Source organism: Equus quagga, chromosome 5, assembly GCF_021613505.1.
Source record: "Equus quagga isolate Etosha38 chromosome 5, UCLA_HA_Equagga_1.0, whole genome shotgun sequence".
Classification (NCBI taxonomy): domain Eukaryota; kingdom Metazoa; phylum Chordata; class Mammalia; order Perissodactyla; family Equidae; genus Equus; species Equus quagga.
In genome coordinates this window covers 5564914-5586769 of record NC_060271.1, presented here as the reverse complement: position 1 = coordinate 5586769, position 21856 = coordinate 5564914, and the positions used below count along the sequence as shown (strand labels likewise).

Here is a 21856-nt window from a genome sequence, read left to right as displayed (position 1 = left end):
GAGAGAAGGAGAGGGAGAGAGAGGGAGAGGGAGAGAGTTTATACTGTATTTTCAATTAAAATTAAACTGTAAGAAATTTACTTAATTTCCTTTTTTGTTTTAAAGATTTTATTTTTTTCCTTTTTCTCCCCAAAGCCCCCTGGTACACAGTTGTGTATTTTTAGTTGTGGGTCCTTCTAGTTGTGGCATGTGGGGTGTAAACCAGTGAAACCCTGGGCCGCTGAAGCGGAGCATGAGAGCTTAACCTCTCAGCCACGGGGCCGGCCCCTCCTTAATTTCTTTTATATTATACTTGTATCTCTTTACTTTTAAACTATAATCATGATTCCTACCAGATTATCATAATAACTTATTTGCATTATCCTACAATATATAGGATAATAAGATAGTTTCAAGATAAAGTACAATATTACTACCTATAACTAACTAAGCGAAGTCTAAGATTTCCTCGCAGCTCTACTTGTCTTTACCAAAACCTGAATTAGTTAGGGTTCTCCACAGAAACAGAACCAAAAGGATGCGTGTATGTATATATGTATGTATGTTTGTGTGTGTGTGTGTGTGTGTGTGTGTGCATACAGTCATGGGCCATATAATGTTTCGTATGTACAATGGTGGTCCCATAAGACTATAATGGAGCTAAAAAATTCCCATCACCTAGTGACGTCATAGCTGTCACAGCATTGTAGCACAATGTGTTACTATGTGTTTGTGGTGATGCTGGTGTAAAGGAAACTAGTTACTGCCAGTCATGTGAAAATATAGCACATACAATGATGTACAATGCATAATACTTGATAATGATAATAAGTGACTATGTTATAGTTTATGTATTTGCTATATTATACTTTTTATTATTATGTTAGAGTGTACACTTTAATTATAAGAAAAGCTTACTGTAAAACAGTATGCGGTGTTACGCTGGCAGCAGTGTATTTATCATGTCTCTTGATCGTGTCATTTTCTCTTGTGCTTGATTTAACCTTGTCTATATTGCTCACTTAGCCCTTTGCATCGATCAATCAATAAATTAAAATATTAATGCACTGAGATGTGTAATGCACTGAGACCTGAAAGGCACCATGTTAGATGCGTGGGGACACAATGTATTATCAGTTAAGTTTTCATGTATAGTCACTTCCTTGATGAAGCTATATATCGAAGCAGAAGCTTTTATATCCTCGATGATGACCATCATTGGTGACTGATGAAAGCAAATCCCTTTGCACAAAATGCTGAACAGAAAATAAATGAAAATTGAAATAGACTGATACAAATCCCTTTAATAAAGTATATAAAAGAACCTCACATTTAAATAAATATATTGTTAAAACATCATGCCAGACATCTTGTTATAATTACTAAGAAAGATTTGAGAGTGCTGTGCCCTCTGCAGAAATGCTATGTACAGATGCAAAATGGTCGAAGGCTGACATAATAATGAATCTCAAGTAAGTGGCATGTCCATCACGTGCCTGTAGGGGAAAAATCAATACAGACACTTTTAGCAATTCTAGTTCACTGTTAAACAAGCAGTCAGCAGAAGAAAGGGTTTGATGCCAGAGTAATAGTCTAAATACATAACAATCTACAGGATGACATTCAGAAGAAAAGTCAGCCATATATAACAGTACATTGTTCTAGTGTGTATCAGCTGAACATCAGCCTCGGTTTGAGGAAAAATAACAGGTGGAGCTAAAAATCGCAACTGCACCACTTCTCATCAAATTTATAAAAGTGTCTTTCTAGAGTAGTTTTCATGATAAGAGATTTCCTTTGCTTAATGAGGCCTCAAAATATACTGAAATATAATCCTGAAATATTACTATACTTTTACATTTATATAATTTCTCTGGAAAGCAATTTGGCAATATAAATAAAAACCTATAAATATGTCTATATCATTGGACACAGTAATTCCATTCTTTGAAATTTAATCTTAGAAAATAATTTAAAAGATGAGATCATGGTAGCAGGAACGTGCATAAGACGTCCCTTGTAGTATTACTTTTAACGACAGATGGAGGAAAAAAGAAATTAGTTAGCATTTGCCTATTTATATACATTTAATCTTAGAATTATAATTATGAAGCCTGCATATAATATTAAGTTAAAAAAGTGATACAAAATTGTTCATCATTGCTATTATAACTATGTGATGCTTACAGCCGACAACTAGAAGGCAGGGGTAGTGAAAGCTGTTGTGGCAGGGTATAAAATGATGGGTGATTTTCAGCCTCCCACCTCCTCTTACTATTTTCCAAATGTTCTGCAGTGCGACCCTGCCTGATCCACAGTGAGTCCTGACAAAATATTTAGCAGACTTACTAATCATAACCATTATAAAGATGAAGAAAAACAGGAAGATACAATTCAGTCTAATTAATCATTTTTCTGCCCCTCCACTGGCCTCCCCAGGCAGCGGGCACATTTGGGTGGTAGAGAAGAGAATTCATAGGGTTCAAAAACTTCCTACAGAATCTTTTGAAACACTTATTTCATGGCGGCTCCCAGAAAGTTGTAAAGGAGGAAATTTAATGGACGAAGTACCACTTTAACCCTCATTTAGAGAAACTTTAAACAAACACTACCACCTGAAAAAACACACATTCAGTTGTTTCCCTTTTTTGCGTTTTCTGAAACCAGGGCCTGACCAAGCAGCAGGAGCAGAGAAACTCCTGATGAGGCAGCAGCTTCCTCATCAACGGCCATTCACTCCATTGACAAGCAAAGCCCAATGGAATGTTGTCGAAAAATGCTGGTTCTCTCTCTACCTCATCTCTCTTTGGCTTATTTGTTGCTGATCCTATGCTCCAGTTCCCCTCATCTGAATCTCTCTTGGCCTTTCATGCTTAAATTAACATCCAATTTTGGCATTTCAACCTTTTTTGATTCCTATTCTAAAAGGCCTACAGAATCAAATGAAAGAAAGTAAAGCAAGTAAATACTCAGAATCTATGAATGAAAACAAAAACAAATAAGTGAATTCTGTTTTATCCTTGCTGTCATTCTGTCTATGACAGATAAGAGCCTAATTTATGAATGCTACATTTAGATTAATATTATTGCGAATACCTCTATTGGTTGATTAGGTACGGAACCTATAATATCATACGGGTATGTATTAACTTTAACTATAGAGATACGTTTAAAATTTAAATACATTGCGCTGGCTAAAGACAATATTTATCTCTAGGAAGTAAATTTACTTACCATAATTTCTTCATTTTGAAGCTGCCCTTCTGTGTGTACTAGATCTGAAACACAAATTTAACAGAAATGAGTTAGGGCTCAAAATACATGAAGTGAGCTACTGAAATTTATGTTCAGCAAAAAAGGATATCTGGTAAACTACAGTTAGACTAGATTTGCCAGTGTTTTGGGGTTAAAATTCAACATAAAAAGAGAGATATTTGATATAAAAGATATGAAAGATAAACTATTTATGAGCTATAAAATCTCTCTAGTGAGTACAAACAAAAGGAAATGCAAATGTAAATTATAGTAAAGGAATATAAAGGAAGGAACTGATAAAATGTGAAAATCCTTTTTAAGGATTAAGCTACCGACAGTAACTGCAGGCCTGAAGGGAGCCGCCTCACAGTGCCCACGGGTAACGACTAGACCTCAGCTCGCACTGTGAAGTTCCGCTGTGATGCCGAATTATGCTAAGCTGCCCATGAATTGATCTTTTCTGGTAGCCAATTTACAAAACTTTTATTTTTTTAGGACAGATTAATTTATTTGGTTAAACATTCTTTTGGAAATATGAAATATTTAATTGATACAATAATAAATATTGACATTATTTAGAAATTAATTTTATATGTATCAAAATAGTTAGTGCACACAATTTTCAAAAGCATGCAGTACAAAAAGGGGAGTCTCCGGAAGTAAGATTATATATGACTTTCTTTCTGTCTCCTAGCCTTTCTCTGAGGTAATGAAAAGTAGTAACCCCGGCTTGACTCCTCCAGTCCCGCTCCACAGAGGTAAATGTTTGTAACTCTTTCAGCTGTTTTTCCTAGAATTATGTTTATATTTCTCCGCTTGGTTTATCGATTTTTACTGACTTTATGCTATGGTAGGTGAAAATTTAGGTCTCTAGGACCAATATCCTCTTCCTTCTCCTCCTGCCACTAACTTTTCCCTCCTGCCATCCTCTCCGTTTTGAAATCAATACTTGATGGTTACATTATTATCTATACAAATGTTATTTGCTGCTGGAATAAGTAATAAATTAAGATCATATTTTTTTCTTATACAACTCCTCCCCAATCAGGAGTTAATAATAACTTCTTTTTTCATTTACTTAGATTTTTTTTAATTATGAAAAATTGGAAAATTTCAAACATATGTAAAAGACAGAACATAACTCCTATATATACCCATCATCTTTTACAATTGCTAACATTTCACCATACTTGATTTATTTAATTTTTTTGCTGAACTATTTTAAAGCAAGTCTAAGACATCATGACACTTTACTTCTAAATATTTGATTATCCATCTCTAAATAATAAGAATATTTTCTTACATAACCACAATATTGTTATCATACTAACGCTAAAAATAATGCTTTAGGGGCCGGCCTGGTGGCACAGTGGTTAAGTTGGCATGCTGTGCTTCGGCAGCCCGGGGTTCACCAGTTCAGATCCCTGATGCAGACCTATGCATCACTTATCAAACCATGCTCTGGCAGGTGTCCCACATATAAAGTAGAGGAAGATGGGTACAGATGTTAGCTCAGGGCCAATCTTCCTCAGCAAAAGAGGAGGATTGGTGGCAGATGTTAGCTTAGGGCCAATCTTCCTCAAAAAAAAAAAATTGCTCCAAAGTCATATATAGTCATGAATCGCAAAATGACATTTTGGTCAATGACAGACCTCATATACAATAGTGGTGCCATAAGATTAGTACCACATCGCCTAGGTGTGTAGCAGGTTATAGGATCCAGGTCTGATGTTCACACGACAAAATTGTCTAATGATACATTTCTCAGAATGTATCTCCATTGTTAAGCAACGCATGACTGTAGTACCTAGTCTATATTCAAATTTCCCCATTTTCCCCCAAAATGTCTTTTTGCAGTTGATTTATTCAAATCAGAATTTTTTTTTTTTTGGTGAGGAAGACTCGCTGAGCTAACATCTGTGCCAATCTTCTTCTATTTTATGCGGGACGCCACCACAGCGTGGCCTGACCAGCGGTGCTAGGTCCACACCCAGGATCTGAACCTGTGAATCCTGGGCCGCTGAAGTGGACCGTGCAAACTTAACCACTATGCCACCAGGCTGGCCCCCAGAATTGTCTCTTCTAATCTTGAATTGCTTTCTCTCCCACACACATATTTTTTTCCCCACATCATTGACTTATTGAAGAAAGCAGGTCAGTTGTCCTGTATAATGTCCCACAATTTGCCATCTTGCCTTCTCATGGTTTCATTTAATTTGTTCCTCTATCCTCTATATTTCCTATAGATTGGAAATCAGAGCTAAAGTCTTGACTACATTCAGAGTTTGAGACCTTCATCAAATGTGTGGTGATCTTTGGCTGTCTTTTGTTACTTATGAATAAATCATTTGAAAACTGTGATCAAGAGCCAGACTCGCTGACTAATAGACTTTGATCAGGTGACCAAGAATGAGCTAGCCTTTCTCAGTATCCAGAGATCTTTTTCTGGGGCCATTCAGTTTCTCCAAAGATGAACCCTCCAATCTCCTGGCTGGGGCTATATTCTCAGTTGCTGTCGTTAACAGCAGAGCACAGGAGGAGTTCCCAATCATTCCATATGCAGGCTTCCACTTCAATCCCATTTTCAACTCCATGTCACACTCACTCTCTCTCCCACACCTGGTTTCCCTGAGTTCTGAGCCCCAACATTCAATATTCCTAGTCATCCGTCGCGGGCAGTTTGTGGGAGGAAGGAGTGGTCACCTAGCTTTGTGGGGAAGGAGAAGGTACCTAGGGTTCAACCACTCCATATATAGACGTTCAACTAATCACCCTTGTTTTCTGGTCCATGTCTCACTCACACTTTCCATGGTACCTTTTGTCTTCAAGCTCTACATCTTTCTGGGGCTCTCCTGGGCAACCCGGCTTGCTTCTCACTGACATTCTCCTTGGCCGGCACTTAGATGACAACATACTCCATTGAGCTACTGAAGTCACTTCTCCTCCATGGCTGTCCACTCTTCCATAATATATATTGATCTTTCACATCTGCTTTTGTCTCCTGTTTTTTTGCTTATTTTTAATTTTTGTCCTTGTAGGTTTAAGCCTCTTTTTGCTCCTTTACTATTATTTTCATAGTACTTTGGGAAGGAAAGGGGATGCACACATGAAGGCAATATGCTGTGTTTAACTAGAGGCTACCAATTCTGCTGATGTTATTTAAATTGTACCATTAATCAGGAAGGAAGGAAAGACAAGAAACTAGTATTTATTGTTTGTCTACCACATGCCAGACACTATGTTCACAAAAGCCTTAAATGGTACATATCATCTCTATTTTTCAGATAAGGATTCTGAAACTCAGAAAAATTAAGTAACATGTTAACAGTTACACATAACCAGTAAGTGAAGAAGCAGGCTTGTATTCAAACCTGGGTTTCTGTAGGCCCTACATAGGTCACAAGAATCATTCAGGTCATCTTTTTTCACCAAAATGCAGCCTGACTGGAAATATAGTCAAAGGACAATTTTCTACTCCCACACGCTCAGAACAATGCTGATGAAACAAACACATACCTCTTTCAATCCATTGCTCAAAATCAACGGGCTCTTTAGATGTGCTCTTTTCAATCCTCAAAGTCCGCACTGACGTTGTCAATAAACAAAATAAATAAAGTGTTACTTATGTACCCGATTCTATGTTGCTGTCCCCATGTTCCTTTTCTCTTCTGTCCGAGACTGTCAGACATTGGTATGTCAGTACAACATACTGGGGTCAGGAACACTATGTTCTGAAAATCACTCACTCACTCTGTTTTTGCATAAGTCTCTTTGGTGCAGTGCAGTCTGTGTCACTGTAATCTTACAAATGTTTGCAAGGATACAACACAGAGCTGGTAAAGCCTTTTTGAATTTGGTATCGTCCAGAATTTTTTTTTTGTATACTGGTAATAAGAATAATAATACTATTAGTGATCTTGGTCATAAACCTTTATAAAGACCCTACTATAAGTCAGGCATATTTATTCATTTGTTCTTGACTACAATCTTATGAGAAAAGTGTTGTTAACCTGATTTACTGATGAAGAAACAGGTTTAGAGAAATCAGGCAACTTAGAGAAGTCAGGCAGAGTGTTGAGTGATATGGTGCTGGTAAGTGCCAGAAGCGGAACTCAAGCTCCAGGCCTGTCTGACCCCAGAGCCTCTACAATTACGACAGAAGAGAGACTTCGAAGGAATGCAGCCATCTTCCTTCTGCGCTGGTTTTTCTCCATCCCCCCTAACCTGGCTCCTGGGACCCCAGATCCGTTCTTCCCCTGCTCTGTTCTGTGCCCTGTGGGGAGGACCGCCATGGACTGTATCACCAGGACTCTTCTGGCTCCTGGTCGGATTTGGCCAATGGGAGGAAACTGGAGGGCAGTGGGGAAGCGAGATGAAGCTGTTTTTCCTGCACTCCCTTCCTGCTTCAGTGCCATGTCTCTGACAGTGGCTATGTCCCTTTATGATTTACAGCTCCTGCCGGGCAGGCCCTTATCCACAGGCTCCAGCTCTCACTGGGCTCCAGCGACACTATTTCCCTCCTTTGTCCCAGGAGTGGTAATGGCTTACTGCTGTAGCCAGTTTCTGGGTGTCTCATCTTCCCTGGTTTGTTCCCTTAACCCAGAAGATAATTTTGTAAGTAGTCCCAGCAATAAAATCTCTTCATCTGAATCATCTAGGATGTATTCTGTTTCCTGCCATGATTTTGTCTGATACACTTTATGCTTAAATAAACATAAGACAGGATTAGAACGATGGCCCAATGGGAGATTCTCCTAAATCCCTCAGAAAATCCATTATTAACAGAAGAACCAAAATTATCCAATGCAAATAACAAGGGTTATCAGATTTTCAGAAAGAATTTGACAGAGAACCCCAAGCCAAATGACTTTGTAATAAAGATGTCAAGGAATCTAGAGTTCTGGCAGATTGGCTTCTTATGTTCATAATACGGTCTTTTGCCAAAGCCTTTCACACAGCAAACTGCATGGAACTTATGACGTGCTTTGGAAGGGTTTCAAATGCGCAGTTTCAGAGAAGCTAACTGTGCTCAAGGCAGTTGACCTGTACCCCCCGCTCTCCCCCGAGCAATAAAACTGGCTTCCATGCTGCAAAAAAAGAGGAGTGTTTTGTCAAAAGTTTACAGATGATGAAAATTAACATATGATTTGCTTACCAAAGTAACTTTGGATTACAAGCCTTTCAATCCTTACATGTTTGTGAAAACAAATAATGAATTCTTGGGGAAACATTCCTGTGGTGGTCCAAAATGTTTCTGGATTCCTGTTGTTAATTTTAAAAAGAGAAAGGAATAGCCAAATTAAAATGTTTAACCACAAAATTCTAGTGAACAAGTCTTTTAAAAAAAATAAGTGACCCCTAGACTCCCGCAGTCCCTCTCTGTTCATTCTGCCTCGAGTCTCTCCCCAACTTTAATAACTGTTTTTGACCACTACCAGACATATTCTTAAAAAACAGAGAAACAAAGCATTGATGTTACTCTTGTCTAAAAGGCTTCAGTGGTCCCTTATGGCCTATAAATCTCAATTCCTCATTGGTCCCATCATTAAAGTAAAGAGTTCCACGATATCATCTCTCATAACTGTATTCACATGGGGCCAATTAAAATTCTGCAAACACGTCATGCAGGCTCATGCTCCCGTGCCTTAGTTCACAAGGTTCTCTTGACCTAAAACCTTTCTTCCCTTACAAAAGTTTATTCACTTTTTGGTGCCATCCTCCAACCCCAACAAATCAGAATCATTCCTCCTTCCTTTGCACTTGCCTCTCACTCAGCATCCATTTTTACATTGGCATTTATCTCATGTTTTTATGGCTCCTGCTGGATGCTGAGCTCTTTCAGTCCAGCCACTTTCTCTTTCTCATCTTTACACCACAGCAACTATCACAATGGCTGACCCAAAGTAGATGCACAATATATGTGTTGAAAAATATTAAAACATGTACTCAATTTTATGTCATATATATAAAATTAAATCTATTTATATAACATATATAGTATTGACTACAGAAATAATAATTTCTTCCCTTTTTTTTTTTTTGAGCAAGATTAGCCCTGAGCTAACATCCACTGCCAATCCTCCTCTTTTTGCTGAGGAAGGCTGGCCCTGAGCTAACATCCATACCCATCTTCCTCTACTTTATATATGTGGGATGCCTGCCACAGCATGGCTTGCCAAGCAGTGCCATGTCCGCACCCGGGATCTGAACCAGTGAACCCCGGGCCGCTGAGGCAGAATGTGCGTACTTAACTGCTGCGCCACCGGGCCAGCCCCGAAATAATCATTTCTATTTTAACTACAGAACCTCTTTCTTCCTTTTTGGAGGTAAAATTTACCTACGTTGTACAATTCAATGAGTTTTCACAAATACATATGCTTATGTAACCAATATCCCAGGGCAACCAATACCCCAACCAAGGTACAGAACATTTCCATCACTCCAGAAACTTTCCTTCTCTTTCCTTCCAGACAATTCCTACCTCCCTTAGGCAACTACCACTCTGATTTCTATGACTATAGACTATGCCACAATTTGTTCATTCATTCTTATGTATGATATTCTTGTTGGATATTTGGATTGCTTCCAGTTTTTTATGATTATGAATAAAGCTGCTACATTCTTGTACATGTGTTTTTGTGGACATATTTTCCTTTCTCTTGGGTAATTACTAGAAGGAGTGACGGGTCACAGGGTAGAGGTATGTTCAACTTTAAAAGAAACTATCAGATTGCCAAAGTGGTTGTACCCTTTTACATTCCTACTAGCAATATCAGAGTTCTAGTTGCTCCACACCCTTGCCAACATTTGCTGTTGTCAGCCTTTTTAATTTTAGCCATTCTAGGGCATGTGTCCTACGATGGTATTAACTTGCACTTCCCTGATAACAAATGATGCTCAGCATTTTTTTCATGTGCTTTAAGGCCATTCATATATTTCCTTCTGTGAAGCGTCTATTAGGTATTTTCTCATTTTTTATTAAACAGATTGTATTTTTATTATATATTTGTAGGAGTCCTTTGTGAGATACATGTATTGTGAATATTTTCTCCCACTCTGTAGTTTGCCTTTTTTTTTGAGGAAGATTAGCCCTGAGCTAACATCTGCTGCCAATGTTCCTCTTTTTGCTGAGGAAGACTGGCCCTGAGCTAATATCCATGCCCATCTTCCTCTACTTTATATGTGGGACACTGCCTCAGCATGGCTTGACAAGTGGTGTGTAGGTCTGCACCCAGGATCCAAACCGGTGAACCTCGGCCACTGAAGTGGAGCATGTGAACTTAACCACTGCACCACCAGGCCAGCCCTCCCTTTTCATTTTTAATTGTGTCTTTCAATAAGCAGAAATTTTATTATTGGTAAGGTTCAGTTTTATTACTTTTTCTTTTATGATCAGTGATTTTTATATCCTAAGAAATCTTTGCCTATCCCATTGTCACGAAGGTACTTATGTTTTCTTCTAGAAGCTTAATAATTTTAGCTTTGAGATCTATGATCCATCTTGAATTAATTTTTGTGTTGACTATGAGGTAGGGGTCAAGGTTCATTTTTATCTGTATGTTTATACAGTTGTTCCAGCACAATTTATTAAAAAGACTTTTGTTTTCCTATTGAATTTCCTTGGTATCTCTGTCTAAAATGAGTGGTCTATACATGGGGAGATCTATTTCTGCCTCCTCCATTTTATTCCACTGACTTGTTTCTGTATCCTTAGTCTTTTGTTAAAAATTAATTGACATATGTGTGCGGCTATTTCTGTGCTTTCTATTCTGTTCCAACGTTCTATATAGACATATCTTTACAAAAATACTGCACTGTTTTGATTACCTTATATTATTCCTAAATCTTGAAATCAGATAATGTAAGTGCTCAAACTTTCTCCTTTTTCAAGATTGTTTTGACCAGACTAGGTCACTACATTTCCATATACATTTCAGAATCAATTTGTTCATTTCTACGTAAAAGTCCATTGAGACTTTGATTGACATTGCACCAAACCAATAGGTCATTTTATGGAGAAATTGTCATCTTAACAATATTGAGTTTCCGAATCATGAATGTAGTATATCTTTCCATTTATTTAGTTAATTTTTCTCAGCAACATTTTATAGTTTTCAGCGTAAAGATCCTGCATATCTTGTTAAGTTTATTCTTAATTTTTTTATGTTTTGACTGCTATTGTAAATGGAATTTTAAAAAATTTTATTTTCCAATTGTTTCCTGCTAGTATATAATAATACAATTGATTTTTGTATATTGACCTTGCTAAATTCACTTATTAGCTCTAGTTTTTTTTGTAAATTCCTTAGAGTTTTCTATGAAACATTCATATAATCTGTGAACAAAGATAATTTTACTCTCTTTCTGATCTTTATGCTTTTTATGTCTTTTCTTGCCTTCATGCACTTGCTAAGACCTCCAGAACAATGTTGAGTAGAAATGGTGAGAGCGAACATTGTTGCTTTGTTTCCAATCTCAGGGAGAAAGTATTTATTATTTTACCATTAAGCTGAATGTTTTTAGTAGATGCTGTTATCAGACTGAGGAAGTTCCCTTCTCTTCTTAGCTTGCTGAGAATTTTTACCATGAATGGATGTTGAATTTTGCCAAATGCTTTTTCTGTATCTATTGGGATGATCGTACGATTTTTCTCCCTTGTTCTGGTAAAGTGAACTGTACTCAACCTTGTATCCCCATGATCATGTGGTAAATACGCCAACGCTGCACTCCCAAGATAAACTCCATTTGCCGGATTCAATTTACAAGGATTTTTGCATCAATGTTCATAAAGAGTATTGGTCTTTAATGTCCCTTTCTTGTAATGTTCTTGTCAGGTTTTGGTATCAGGGTTATGTTGTTTTCCTAAACAATCTGAGAAATGTTTCCTCCTCTATTTTTGAAAGATCAGTATTTTTTCTCTAAATATTTGATAGAATCTAATTTCTATAATAGATATATGGCTATTCAGATTTTCTATTTCATTTTTTGTCATTTTTATAGGTTTACTTTTTCAAGGAATCTGACTAATTTAGTAGCCTAACTTTTCTTTTTAAAAAAATTTTGTTTTTAAGCCATGCTTTATTATTTCCTGGGCCCTGCCACAAACTCCAATTTTAATTATTTTATTATTATTATTATTTTTGGTGAGGAAGATTGGCCCTGAGCTAACATCTGTGCCAATCTTCCTCTATTTTGTATGTAGGACACCACAACAGTATGGATTGATGAGCGATGTGTAGGTCTGTGCCCAGGATCCAAACCTGTGAACCCTGGGCCACCAAAGTGGAGCACACAAACTTAATCACTACGCCACTGGGCTGGCCCCTAAAAAATATATATATATATTTTTTAAGTCTATTTTTTATTTTTCTGCTTTTTTCTCCTCAAATCCCCCCAGTACATAGTTGCATATTTTCACTGTGGGTCCTTCTTGTTGTGGCATGTGGGATGCCGCCTCAGCGTGGCCTGATGAGTGGTGCCATGTCCACGCCCAGGATCCAAACCAGTGAAACCCTGGGCTGCTGAAGTGGAGTGCACGAGCTTAACCACTCAGCCATGGGGCCAGTCCCCCAAAATATTTTTAATTGAGGTATAATTGACATATAACGTTATATTAGTTTCAGGTGTACAACATAATGATTTGATATCCTAAATTTGTTCTTGCTATTGACTTATTACTCTTTTAGAATCTGTAGTGATATCGCTTCTTTCATTGCTGGTACAGGTAATCTGTATTTTCTTTATTTCTTCTTGGCCAGTCTTTCTAGAGGTTTATAATTTTTATTAATCCTTTCAGATAATCAACTTTGGCTTTGTTAATTTTTTCTGATTATCTATTTTCCATTTCATTGATTTCTACTCTTACTTTTATTATTTACTTTCTTCTAATATCTTTGGGTATAATTTGCTCTTCTTTATCTAGCTTCCTAAGGTAGAAATTTAATTACTGATTTTAAAATATTCTTCTTTTTTAATATAAGTATTTATGCTATAACTTTCCCTGGAAGCACTGCTTTAGCTGCATACCATAAATACGCATATACTGAATTTTCAGTATTATTCAGTTAGAAATATTTTCTAATATCCCTTGTGATTTCCTCTTTTGATTCACGGGTTATTTAGAAGTGTCATGTTTTGGGGGCCAGCCTGGTGGCGTAGTCATCAAGTTTGCACACTCTGCTTCAGTGGGCCAGGATTTGTGGATTTGGATCCCAGGAGCAGACCTATACACGGCTCATCAAGCCATGCTGTGGTAGCATCCCATATTCAAAATAGAGGAAGACTGGCACAGATGCTGGTTCAGGGACAATCTTCCTCAAACAAAAAGAGGAAGATTGACAACAGATGTTAGCTTGGCACCAATCTTCCTCACCAAAAAGAAGTAGTGTCATGTTTGATTTCTAAGTTTCAGTGGTATTTTTCTAGATGTCTTTTTGTTATTTCTAATTTAATTACATAGTGCTCAAAGAACACATTCTTTTTTCCCCCAACTTTATTGCAATATAATTGACATATAACATTGTGTAAGTTTAAGGTGTACAACATGATGATTTAATACACATATATATTGCAAAATGATGACCACAATAAAATTTGTTAATGATCCATCATCTCAATTATCTTTTTTTGAGAACATATTCCCTAAGATTTTAGTCTTTTGAAATTTATTGAGATTTATTTTATGATTCAGCATGTTTCAGTGAATGTTAAATGCACACTTGTTCCATGTGCCATTATTGATTATAGTGTTCTCTAAATGTCAATTAAGTCAAAGTGACTGATAGTGTTGTGTGGGTCATCTATATCTTTACTGATTTTTTTGTCTAGCTGCTTTATCATTACTGAAAGAAAGGTGTTAACATCTCCAAATATATTGTAGATTTGTCTATTTCTCCCTTTCATCTGTCAGTTTTTGCTTTATGCATTTTGAAGATCTACTATTAGGTTCATATACATTTAGGATTGTTACTTCTTCCCGATGAACTCACTTCCTAACATTATAAAATGTCCCCTTTATCTCTGGTAATACTCCTTATCATACATTCTATTTTATCTGACATGAGTATAGTCACAGCCACTTTCCTATGCTTACTGTTTATTGGATGCATATTTTTCATCCTTTTCTTTTCAGCCTATTCATGACTTTATATTTAAAGCACATCTCTTGCATATACTTGAGTCTGACATTTCTACCCAGTCTGACGATCTCTGCCATTTAATTCAACTGTTTAGCCTACTGGCATTTAATAGAACTACTGATGTGCTTGGGTTTAAGTCTACTATTTTGCTGTTCATTTTCTATTTGTCCCTCCTATCTATTTGTTTCTTGTTCTATTTCTCCTTTTCTGTCTACTTTAGAATGAATTTTAAAAAATTAAAATTCCATTTAACTCCTCTATTGGTTTTTAAGATATACCTTTTTTTTTTACTGAGTTATTGATAGGTTACAATCCTGTGAAATTTCAGTTGTACATTAATGTTTGTCAGTCATGTTGTAGGTGCACCACTTCACCCTTTGTGCCCACCCCCCACCCCACCTTTCCCCTGGTATCCACTAAACTGTTCTTAGTCCACAATTTTAAATTCCTCATATGAGTGGAGTCATACACAGATTCTCCTTCTCTCGCTGGTTTATTTCACTTAACATAATTCCCTCAAGGTCCATCCATGTCATTGCAAATGGAATGATTTTGTTCTGTTTTACAGCTGAGTAGTATTCCATTGTACATATGTACCACATCTTCTTTATCCATTCGTCTGTTGCTGGGCACTTAGGTTGCTTCCATGTCTTGGCTATTGTAAATAATGCTGCAATAAACATTGGGGTGCATAGGACTTTTGGGATTGCTGGCTTCAAACTCTTTGGATAAATACCCCGTAGTGGGATGGCTGGATCGTATGGTAGTTCTATTTTTAATTTTTTGAGGAATCTCCATACTGTTTTCCATAGTGGCTGCACCAGTTTGCATTCCCACCAGCAGTGAAGATATACCTTTTTTTTAATGGCTGCTCTCAGGGTTATAAGAACATCATGATAGTCAATTTACAGTGAATTCCACTTTTGTGCCATTGCTTTTGTATATTTTATATCTATATATATAACACTTTTTACATATACATATGTAATAAATCCCACAGTAAAATGTATTTTTTTCTATTAAGTGGTCAGTTGTCTTTCAAAAAAATTAAAAGAAAAAAAAGATAGTGGTTTTTTATTGAGGAAGATAGGCACTGAGCTAACATCTGTGCCCATCTTCCTCTACTTTATATGTGGGACGCCTGCCACAGCACGGCTTGATAAGCGGTGCCATGTCCACACCCGGGATCCAAACCAGCAAATCCTGGGCCACTGCAGCTTGCGAACTTAAGCGGCCCCAGAAAAAAAGACATGTTTTCTATTTACCCAAATATCTACCATTTCCAGTGCGTAACCATTTTAATTTCTTCCATATGTTTGAATTTCCATCTAGTATTATATGGCTTCAACCTGCAGAACTTCCTTTATCATTTCCTGTGATGCAGGTCTAACTTTTGATGAATAAAATGTCTTTATTCTATCCTCATTTTTGAAGGATATTTTAGCTAGATACAGAATTCTGGGTTGACAGGGTGGTTTATTATTCCTCTTTTTTCCAGCATTTTAAATATATTGTTCCATTGTCACCTGGCTCCCATTGTTTGTGATGCAAAGTCAGGTGTAATTGGTACTATTGTTCCCCTGTATTTAATGTATTTTTTTCCCTCCTTTTTTTTCTTTATCTTTGTTTTTTGGCAGACTACAATATGGTATATTTGTATTTATCTTGCTTTGGGTTTGCTGAATTTCTTGGATCTACAAGATGGCATTTTAAAATAACACTGGGGGAAAATTCGGCCACAAAGTAGAAACCACCCAGATATCCATCAGCTGATGAATGGATAAACAAAATGTGCTATGTCCATACAATGGACTATTATTTGACAATAAGAAGGAATGAAGCACTGATATGTTCTACAACTTGGATGAACCTTGCAAACATGTAAGCAAAAGAGGCATTCACAAAAAACCACATATGTATGATTCCATTTATATGAAACGTCTGAGCAGGCAAATCTATCAAGACAGAAAGCACATTAGTGGGTGCCTCAGGCTGGTGGGGAGAGGGGGAATACAGGGTGAATGTGAGGGGTTGCAAGTTTTCTTCTTGGGGTGTTCTAAAACTGTCTGAAATGTTCTAAAATTGATTGTGAAGACAGTTGTGTAACTCTGTGAATATGCTGGAAGCCAACGAATTGTACACTTTAAATGGGTGAATTGTATAACATATGAATAATATGTCAATAAAACTGTGACAAAAAAGAAAAAAGAAAGAAGCCAGGTCTCCTAACTCACAATTCTGGTTTTTTTAATACTATGCTTAATATTTCACAATTTATTTGTTGTTTATATTTATATGGTTTTAAATTTTATTTACTTAAATACATTTAATAATTAATAAAAAATAAATTTAAATTTTATTTAAATAGAGTTTATTTTCATAAATTTATATGGCTTTAAATTTTATTTATTTAAATAAGTATATTAAATAAATATAAATATAGGGCTTTTAATTGTCCTATATTTTTTCTCGGGTGCTTTTAAGGAACACGACCAATATAACAACCAATATATCAAATAGTACATAGAGATGTATTTGGATTTAAAAATGACATATAAGTGAATCCTCATAATTACAAATAATAGTCATCAAAATGGTAGTTTTTTTTTAAATAAGACTTTATAGGGGCTGGCCCCCTGGCCAAGTGGTTAAGTTCGTGCGTTCCACTTTGGTGGCCCAGGGTTTCACCAGTTTGGATCCTGGGTGCGGACATGGCACCGCTTGTCAGGCCATGCAGAGACGGCATCCCACATGCCACAACTAGAAGGACCCACAACTAAAATATACAACTGTGTACTGTGGGGATTTGGGGAGAAAAAGCAGAAAAAAAAAAAGAAGATTGGCAACAGTTAATACCTCAGGTGCCAAAAAAAAAAAGACTTTATAGCTGACAACTGGTTTAACACCTATCATCTCCCATGGTTTTCTTCACACCTCTGAGGTAGTCAGGGAAGGTGGTAGTTTTCCCATTTTTCACACCAGGAAACTGTGGTTAGCCCAAGGCAACACACATTTCTCACTTACCCAGGAACTTACTGTAAATCTAGCATTCTTCTACATTATGCCAAAAGACTAATTCTCTCTCTCTCTTCTACTTTTTCTCTTACCTAAGTTTTTTCTAATGCAGAACTTTTTTTCCTCTTTTTTCATTGACATATTAAATACCAGAGGGGAAAAGTACAGTCAAGGACAAACAGAAATACAATCACTTTCTTTAACTCTTATTTCTGAGGAAATTGAGTTGAGAGCACTGTCCAATAGGGGCAAATTTACAGCAACATTGTCTCCAAATAATTCTATGGTTACTTCCATTTAGATAAATCAACTTTTGAGCAGAGAATAATTTTTCATATCTATCATATAAAGTCTAATTGTATTTGTTGGAAATGCATATGTATTAAAAGTCTCTGACGTGCTCTTTTCAGTTACTAGGTCAGTAACTACTTTTATTCCATAGTTTTCTGTACTAAAAGGTTTTGTCTAATCTCAAAAATACTATGTCCTTAATTAGTACAGCTGATCTTTGGAAGAAATCTCTATTTCTGGCAAACAACTTAAGGTAAATCTTTATAGGTCTGTGTATCCTCACAGCAGTTCCCACATTAATTTCTCTACTCCAAGGTAGAGTGGGATAAACAACGATTATCTGAATTTCAGGAAGTAAAAATCTAAGAAGGATTAAGAGGTATAGGCAAAACAGATATGAACTTTTTTTTTTAAAGATTGGCACCTGGGCTAACAACTGTTGCCAAACTTCTTTTTTTTTTCCCAAAGATTGACACCTGGGCTAACAACTGTTGCCAAACTTTTTATTTTTTTTTTCCTGCTTTATCTCCCCAAACTCCCCCTGTACACGGTTGTATATCTTAGTTGCATGTCGTTCTAGTTGTGGGATGTGGGATGCCGCCTCAACGTGGCCTGACGAGCGATGCCATGTCCGTGCCCAGGATGTGAACCCTGGGCCGCTGCAGCAGAGCACGTGAACTTAACCACTCGGCCACGGAGCCGGCCCCTGAAGTTTCTGATTCAAACCTTCAGTTTGAGTTATCATAGCATAGTACAAAGAACCCCAAACTAGGAGTTAGAAGACCTGAGTGTGAGCCTTGATTCTGCCACTTAATTATCTGTGTGATTTTGAGCAAGTCATTTTGCCTCTGAGCATCCTTTTCCTCATCTTTACAGTGAGGTTTAAAATACATATATTTTTTGCCTCTTATTGCCTAAGCTTATGGTGAGGGTCAAATGATATAACATCTGTGATATTACAAAGCTCTATGCAAATGTAAAGTAACATATACATATATATGTATGTGTGTGTGTGTATATATATATATAAATACCCAGCTGCTTTTCAATATTAGTTGAGTTTGACTAATATTTGATGGTCTAATTCAAGAAGCTACTCAACAAATATTTTAAGACACTGTGGAGTTGAAGATGAACAAATCATAGACTCTGCCTTGTAGGAATTCACATTGAAGGGTGGAGATGAATATAAAAAATAAATAATTACACAAGAAAGGAATAAATAAGGGAATAGAGGTGTATACCAAATTCTAACGGAGTCCAACAAAAAGGCAAACTCATCCTACCTGAGGGGAAAGGAACAGATGTCAGAGATGACATAAGGACTAGGCTTACAGGAAGAGGTCAAGTTGCTAGAATTTTATCCATATACTTGGGCTTCATAATAGAGCACAAAAAACACAAGACCTGTTACAACTAGCTCTGCCTTCGACAGTTAAAACCAGGACTTAATCTCTTTAGACTCTCTTACCACAATTCTAAAATGAAAGGCGTCAATAAGATGAACTCGTAAGTCCTTCCAGCTCTAAAATCATGATTCTATGAGTCAAACTCTGGTCATTGTACAGACACCAAGAAAGAGAACTCGAGAGAGTAATAAAATAGCCAGAACTATTAAAAAAGGAGTTCTCCCATTAATTACTTTGTCTTGGAATTGGAAAGTCTGAGAATGATATTTATCTCTACCTAGAATCCAGCACAGTGAAGAGTGGAAAGTGGAATGATCTCCAGCAGTTGAGAACCAAACAACGCAGGTGGACAGCAGGAAGTGAAGCATTCAGTTTAGCAAAGATGTTGCTTAGACCAGTAAGGAAATAGGCAGCAGACGGGAAGTTACGACGTTTATATCAAGAAAAACTTGGAATAAAACTATAACCAGATATTAAAATATGCACTTACATAAAATAAGGTTGTGGTTGTTTGAAGTTTTGCCTTGTTAAACCACTTCTTAAAAAACTATTTGTATGAAAAGATGAGTTTAGGAATTATAAAGAAAAGGATCATAAACCTGAATAAACACAACTGAATTAGTTCCAGGAATGATACCACAGGTGGATACCGTCAGGTAATCCAGTTCACTAAACACAAATTAAAGTATGTTTAACAGTGCTAGTTGCTGTAAGACACATAGTTCCAGTGCTCAAGCGGTTCACTGACGTAAAAGCAAGACTTTAAGGAAGAGAGAACAGTAACTCTTACCCATCAATCATATTTTCAGGTGGGTGTGTTTCATCACTTGATGTAGCTAAAATCACTTCAGCCCCTTCAGAGCTCAAACAGAGATCAACTTTTCTCATCTTAAAGTGCTGAACCTGCAAATAGAACAATAACAAAAGCAACTTTTTGATTCTCTGAACTTTCTCTGAGAAAAGGAAGCCAAAGCCTGTTGCCTAGCACACAGCTTAACCACCAAGCTCTTCGACAAGTGGGAGGGGTTCTGACATGTTTATTTACATAAGTAAACGTCTGATGTCTCCCAGGGACAATCTGTAAGATATGACCATTTCCACTAGTCTACAAAACAAGTCCCTGACTATTCTGACATCATTTTCTGCTTCTAAAATTAAAAGCCCTCAATAATTATATGGAAACAGCTAACAAGCTAAAGTGACACGAATTAGTGGGTAATTTTTTTTAAAGTTGTTTATATTGTTCTCTCTCTGAAATAAAAAAAAACTGAAGCATAAAAACAGATGCTTTGTGGCTGTTTATCCATACACTTGTCAAATGAAGTAGCAAACAATACTATTTACATCTTAAAAGACGCCTTATCATCATTATTATTTTTTTGAACAGAAATGTAAAATAAGAGAGAAGAAAACATTTTACTTATTTTTAAATTCTAAGTCACTTGGGTCATGGACTTAAAGACATTTCTGTTGTATGGTAATATTTTAAGTTTAACAAAAGTATCCTGAAAAGATATTGTTGAGCTCTGCTATGGACCCTGGAGGGTGAGGCAGAAGGAAGACGAGAGAAGATTCTGTCAGATCTCACTCACCCTCCTCTTTGGTCTGGTTGAGATGGGGCACAAACCAAAATATATATCGATGCAAAGTGACTGGGAAAGCTGTATCCAAAAAGAATTAAAACACAAAGAGTGTCTGGAAAAGGGAGGAAGGCTTCTAATACCCTTCATGCCTGAGCCCAGTCTAACTTTTTAAAAAATGAAATTATTTCAAATAAAAAGCAAAGTATAGAGAATAATAAATATATTAAACAACTTTGTACCCACTGCCCACATTTAACAAACGTTAACATTTTACCATATCTACTTTTTTTTTTTAGAAATAAGTAGCCTATTATTGGCCCCATTCCTTTCCTTGCCCAGAGGTAACAGCTATCCTGAAGTGGATGAATATCCCTCCTGACTATATTTTTATACTTTTACCATATATGTACCCATGAACAATATGTACTGTTCTTTCAAAACTTAGAGGGTTTCACAGGGCATATATCCTTTGGCTACTTACTTTTTTTATTCAATATTGTTCTCAAGATTTTATCATGTTGATATATGTAAATCTACTTCATTCATTTTAACTGCTGTAAGGTATTTCCCCACTTCTCTAAGGAAGGGTATTAGGTCAGTTTCCAATTTTTTTGCTATTATAAACAAATTTGCAGTGTACATCTTTGTGCACATATTCTCATGCAGAAGTGGTAGAAAGTCTTTAATGATAAAAGAGTCTCTCTTTATAGAAGCAAAATCATAGAAACTTGGAATCAGCATATCTTCAAGTCAATAAATGATCGATTTGATCTCTAAATTATAACAATTTACATTACCGTCAACAATGTATGAGAGTGCTTCCTCATAATTTCACAAACGTGGTATTGTTAAGACATTTGGGCTTTAGCCAGTCTCACTAGTGTGAAATGGTATCTCAATAAGGTTTCAATTTGTATTACCATGATTACTAGTGAGGCTGAATACTGTTTCATGTGTTTATCAACCGTTCAGGTCTCTTCTTCTGCTATTTGCTTTTTCTTATTCTTTGCTCATATTTCTATTGGGTTGCTTTTTTTTTTTTTGGTCCTTTCTTTCTGATTTGTAGGAATTTTTCAAATAATATATTTTGGGGGGCTAGCTCCGTGGTGCAGTGGTTAAGTGCGCACATTCTGCTTTGGCGGCCTGGGGTTCGCTGGTTCAGATCCTGGGTGTGGACATGGCACCA

The 21856-nt window shown here is 36.6% G+C and overlaps 1 protein-coding gene across 3 annotated transcripts; it reads right to left on the bottom strand.

The window, feature by feature from the left end:
• Nucleotides 1-1263: 1263 nt before the first annotated feature.
• IFT25 (intraflagellar transport 25) lies at nucleotides 1264-21820 on the bottom strand. Of its 3 annotated transcripts, XM_046663298.1 has the most exons (7): nucleotides 21591-21683; nucleotides 20680-20748; nucleotides 19878-19990; nucleotides 8390-8496; nucleotides 6751-6819; nucleotides 3214-3257; nucleotides 1264-1475 (listed from the first exon to the last, which is right to left on the bottom strand). In XM_046663298.1, exons 1-7 carry the CDS (start codon nucleotides 21621-21623, stop codon nucleotides 1362-1364), a joined length of 549 nt encoding a protein of 182 aa, XP_046519254.1. In that variant the 5' UTR covers nucleotides 21624-21683; the 3' UTR covers nucleotides 1264-1361. The 3 variants fall into 3 exon arrangements, with proteins under 3 accessions (XP_046519254.1, XP_046519256.1, XP_046519255.1); XM_046663300.1 differs by lacking the exons at nucleotides 20680-20748; nucleotides 21591-21683 and adding an exon at nucleotides 21798-21820; XM_046663299.1 differs by lacking the exon at nucleotides 20680-20748 and having other exon boundaries at nucleotides 21591-21703.
• Nucleotides 21821-21856: the final 36 nt, after the last annotated feature.

What these genes read in the sequence shown, in the direction of transcription:
- IFT25 (XM_046663298.1), bottom strand. Translation starts at nt 21,623, where the DNA reads ATGAAACAGTATTCAGCCTCACTAGTAATCATG. An exon ending in TGTAATCCAAAGTTACTTTG is followed by an intron (nt 6,820 to 8,389) that starts GTAAGCAAATCA and finishes TGACAACGTCAG; the next exon opens with TGCGGACTTTGAGGATTGAA. An exon ending in TGAGCAATGGATTGAAAGAG is followed by an intron (nt 3,258 to 6,750) that starts GTATGTGTTTGT and finishes TTTGTGTTTCAG; the next exon opens with ATCTAGTACACACAGAAGGG.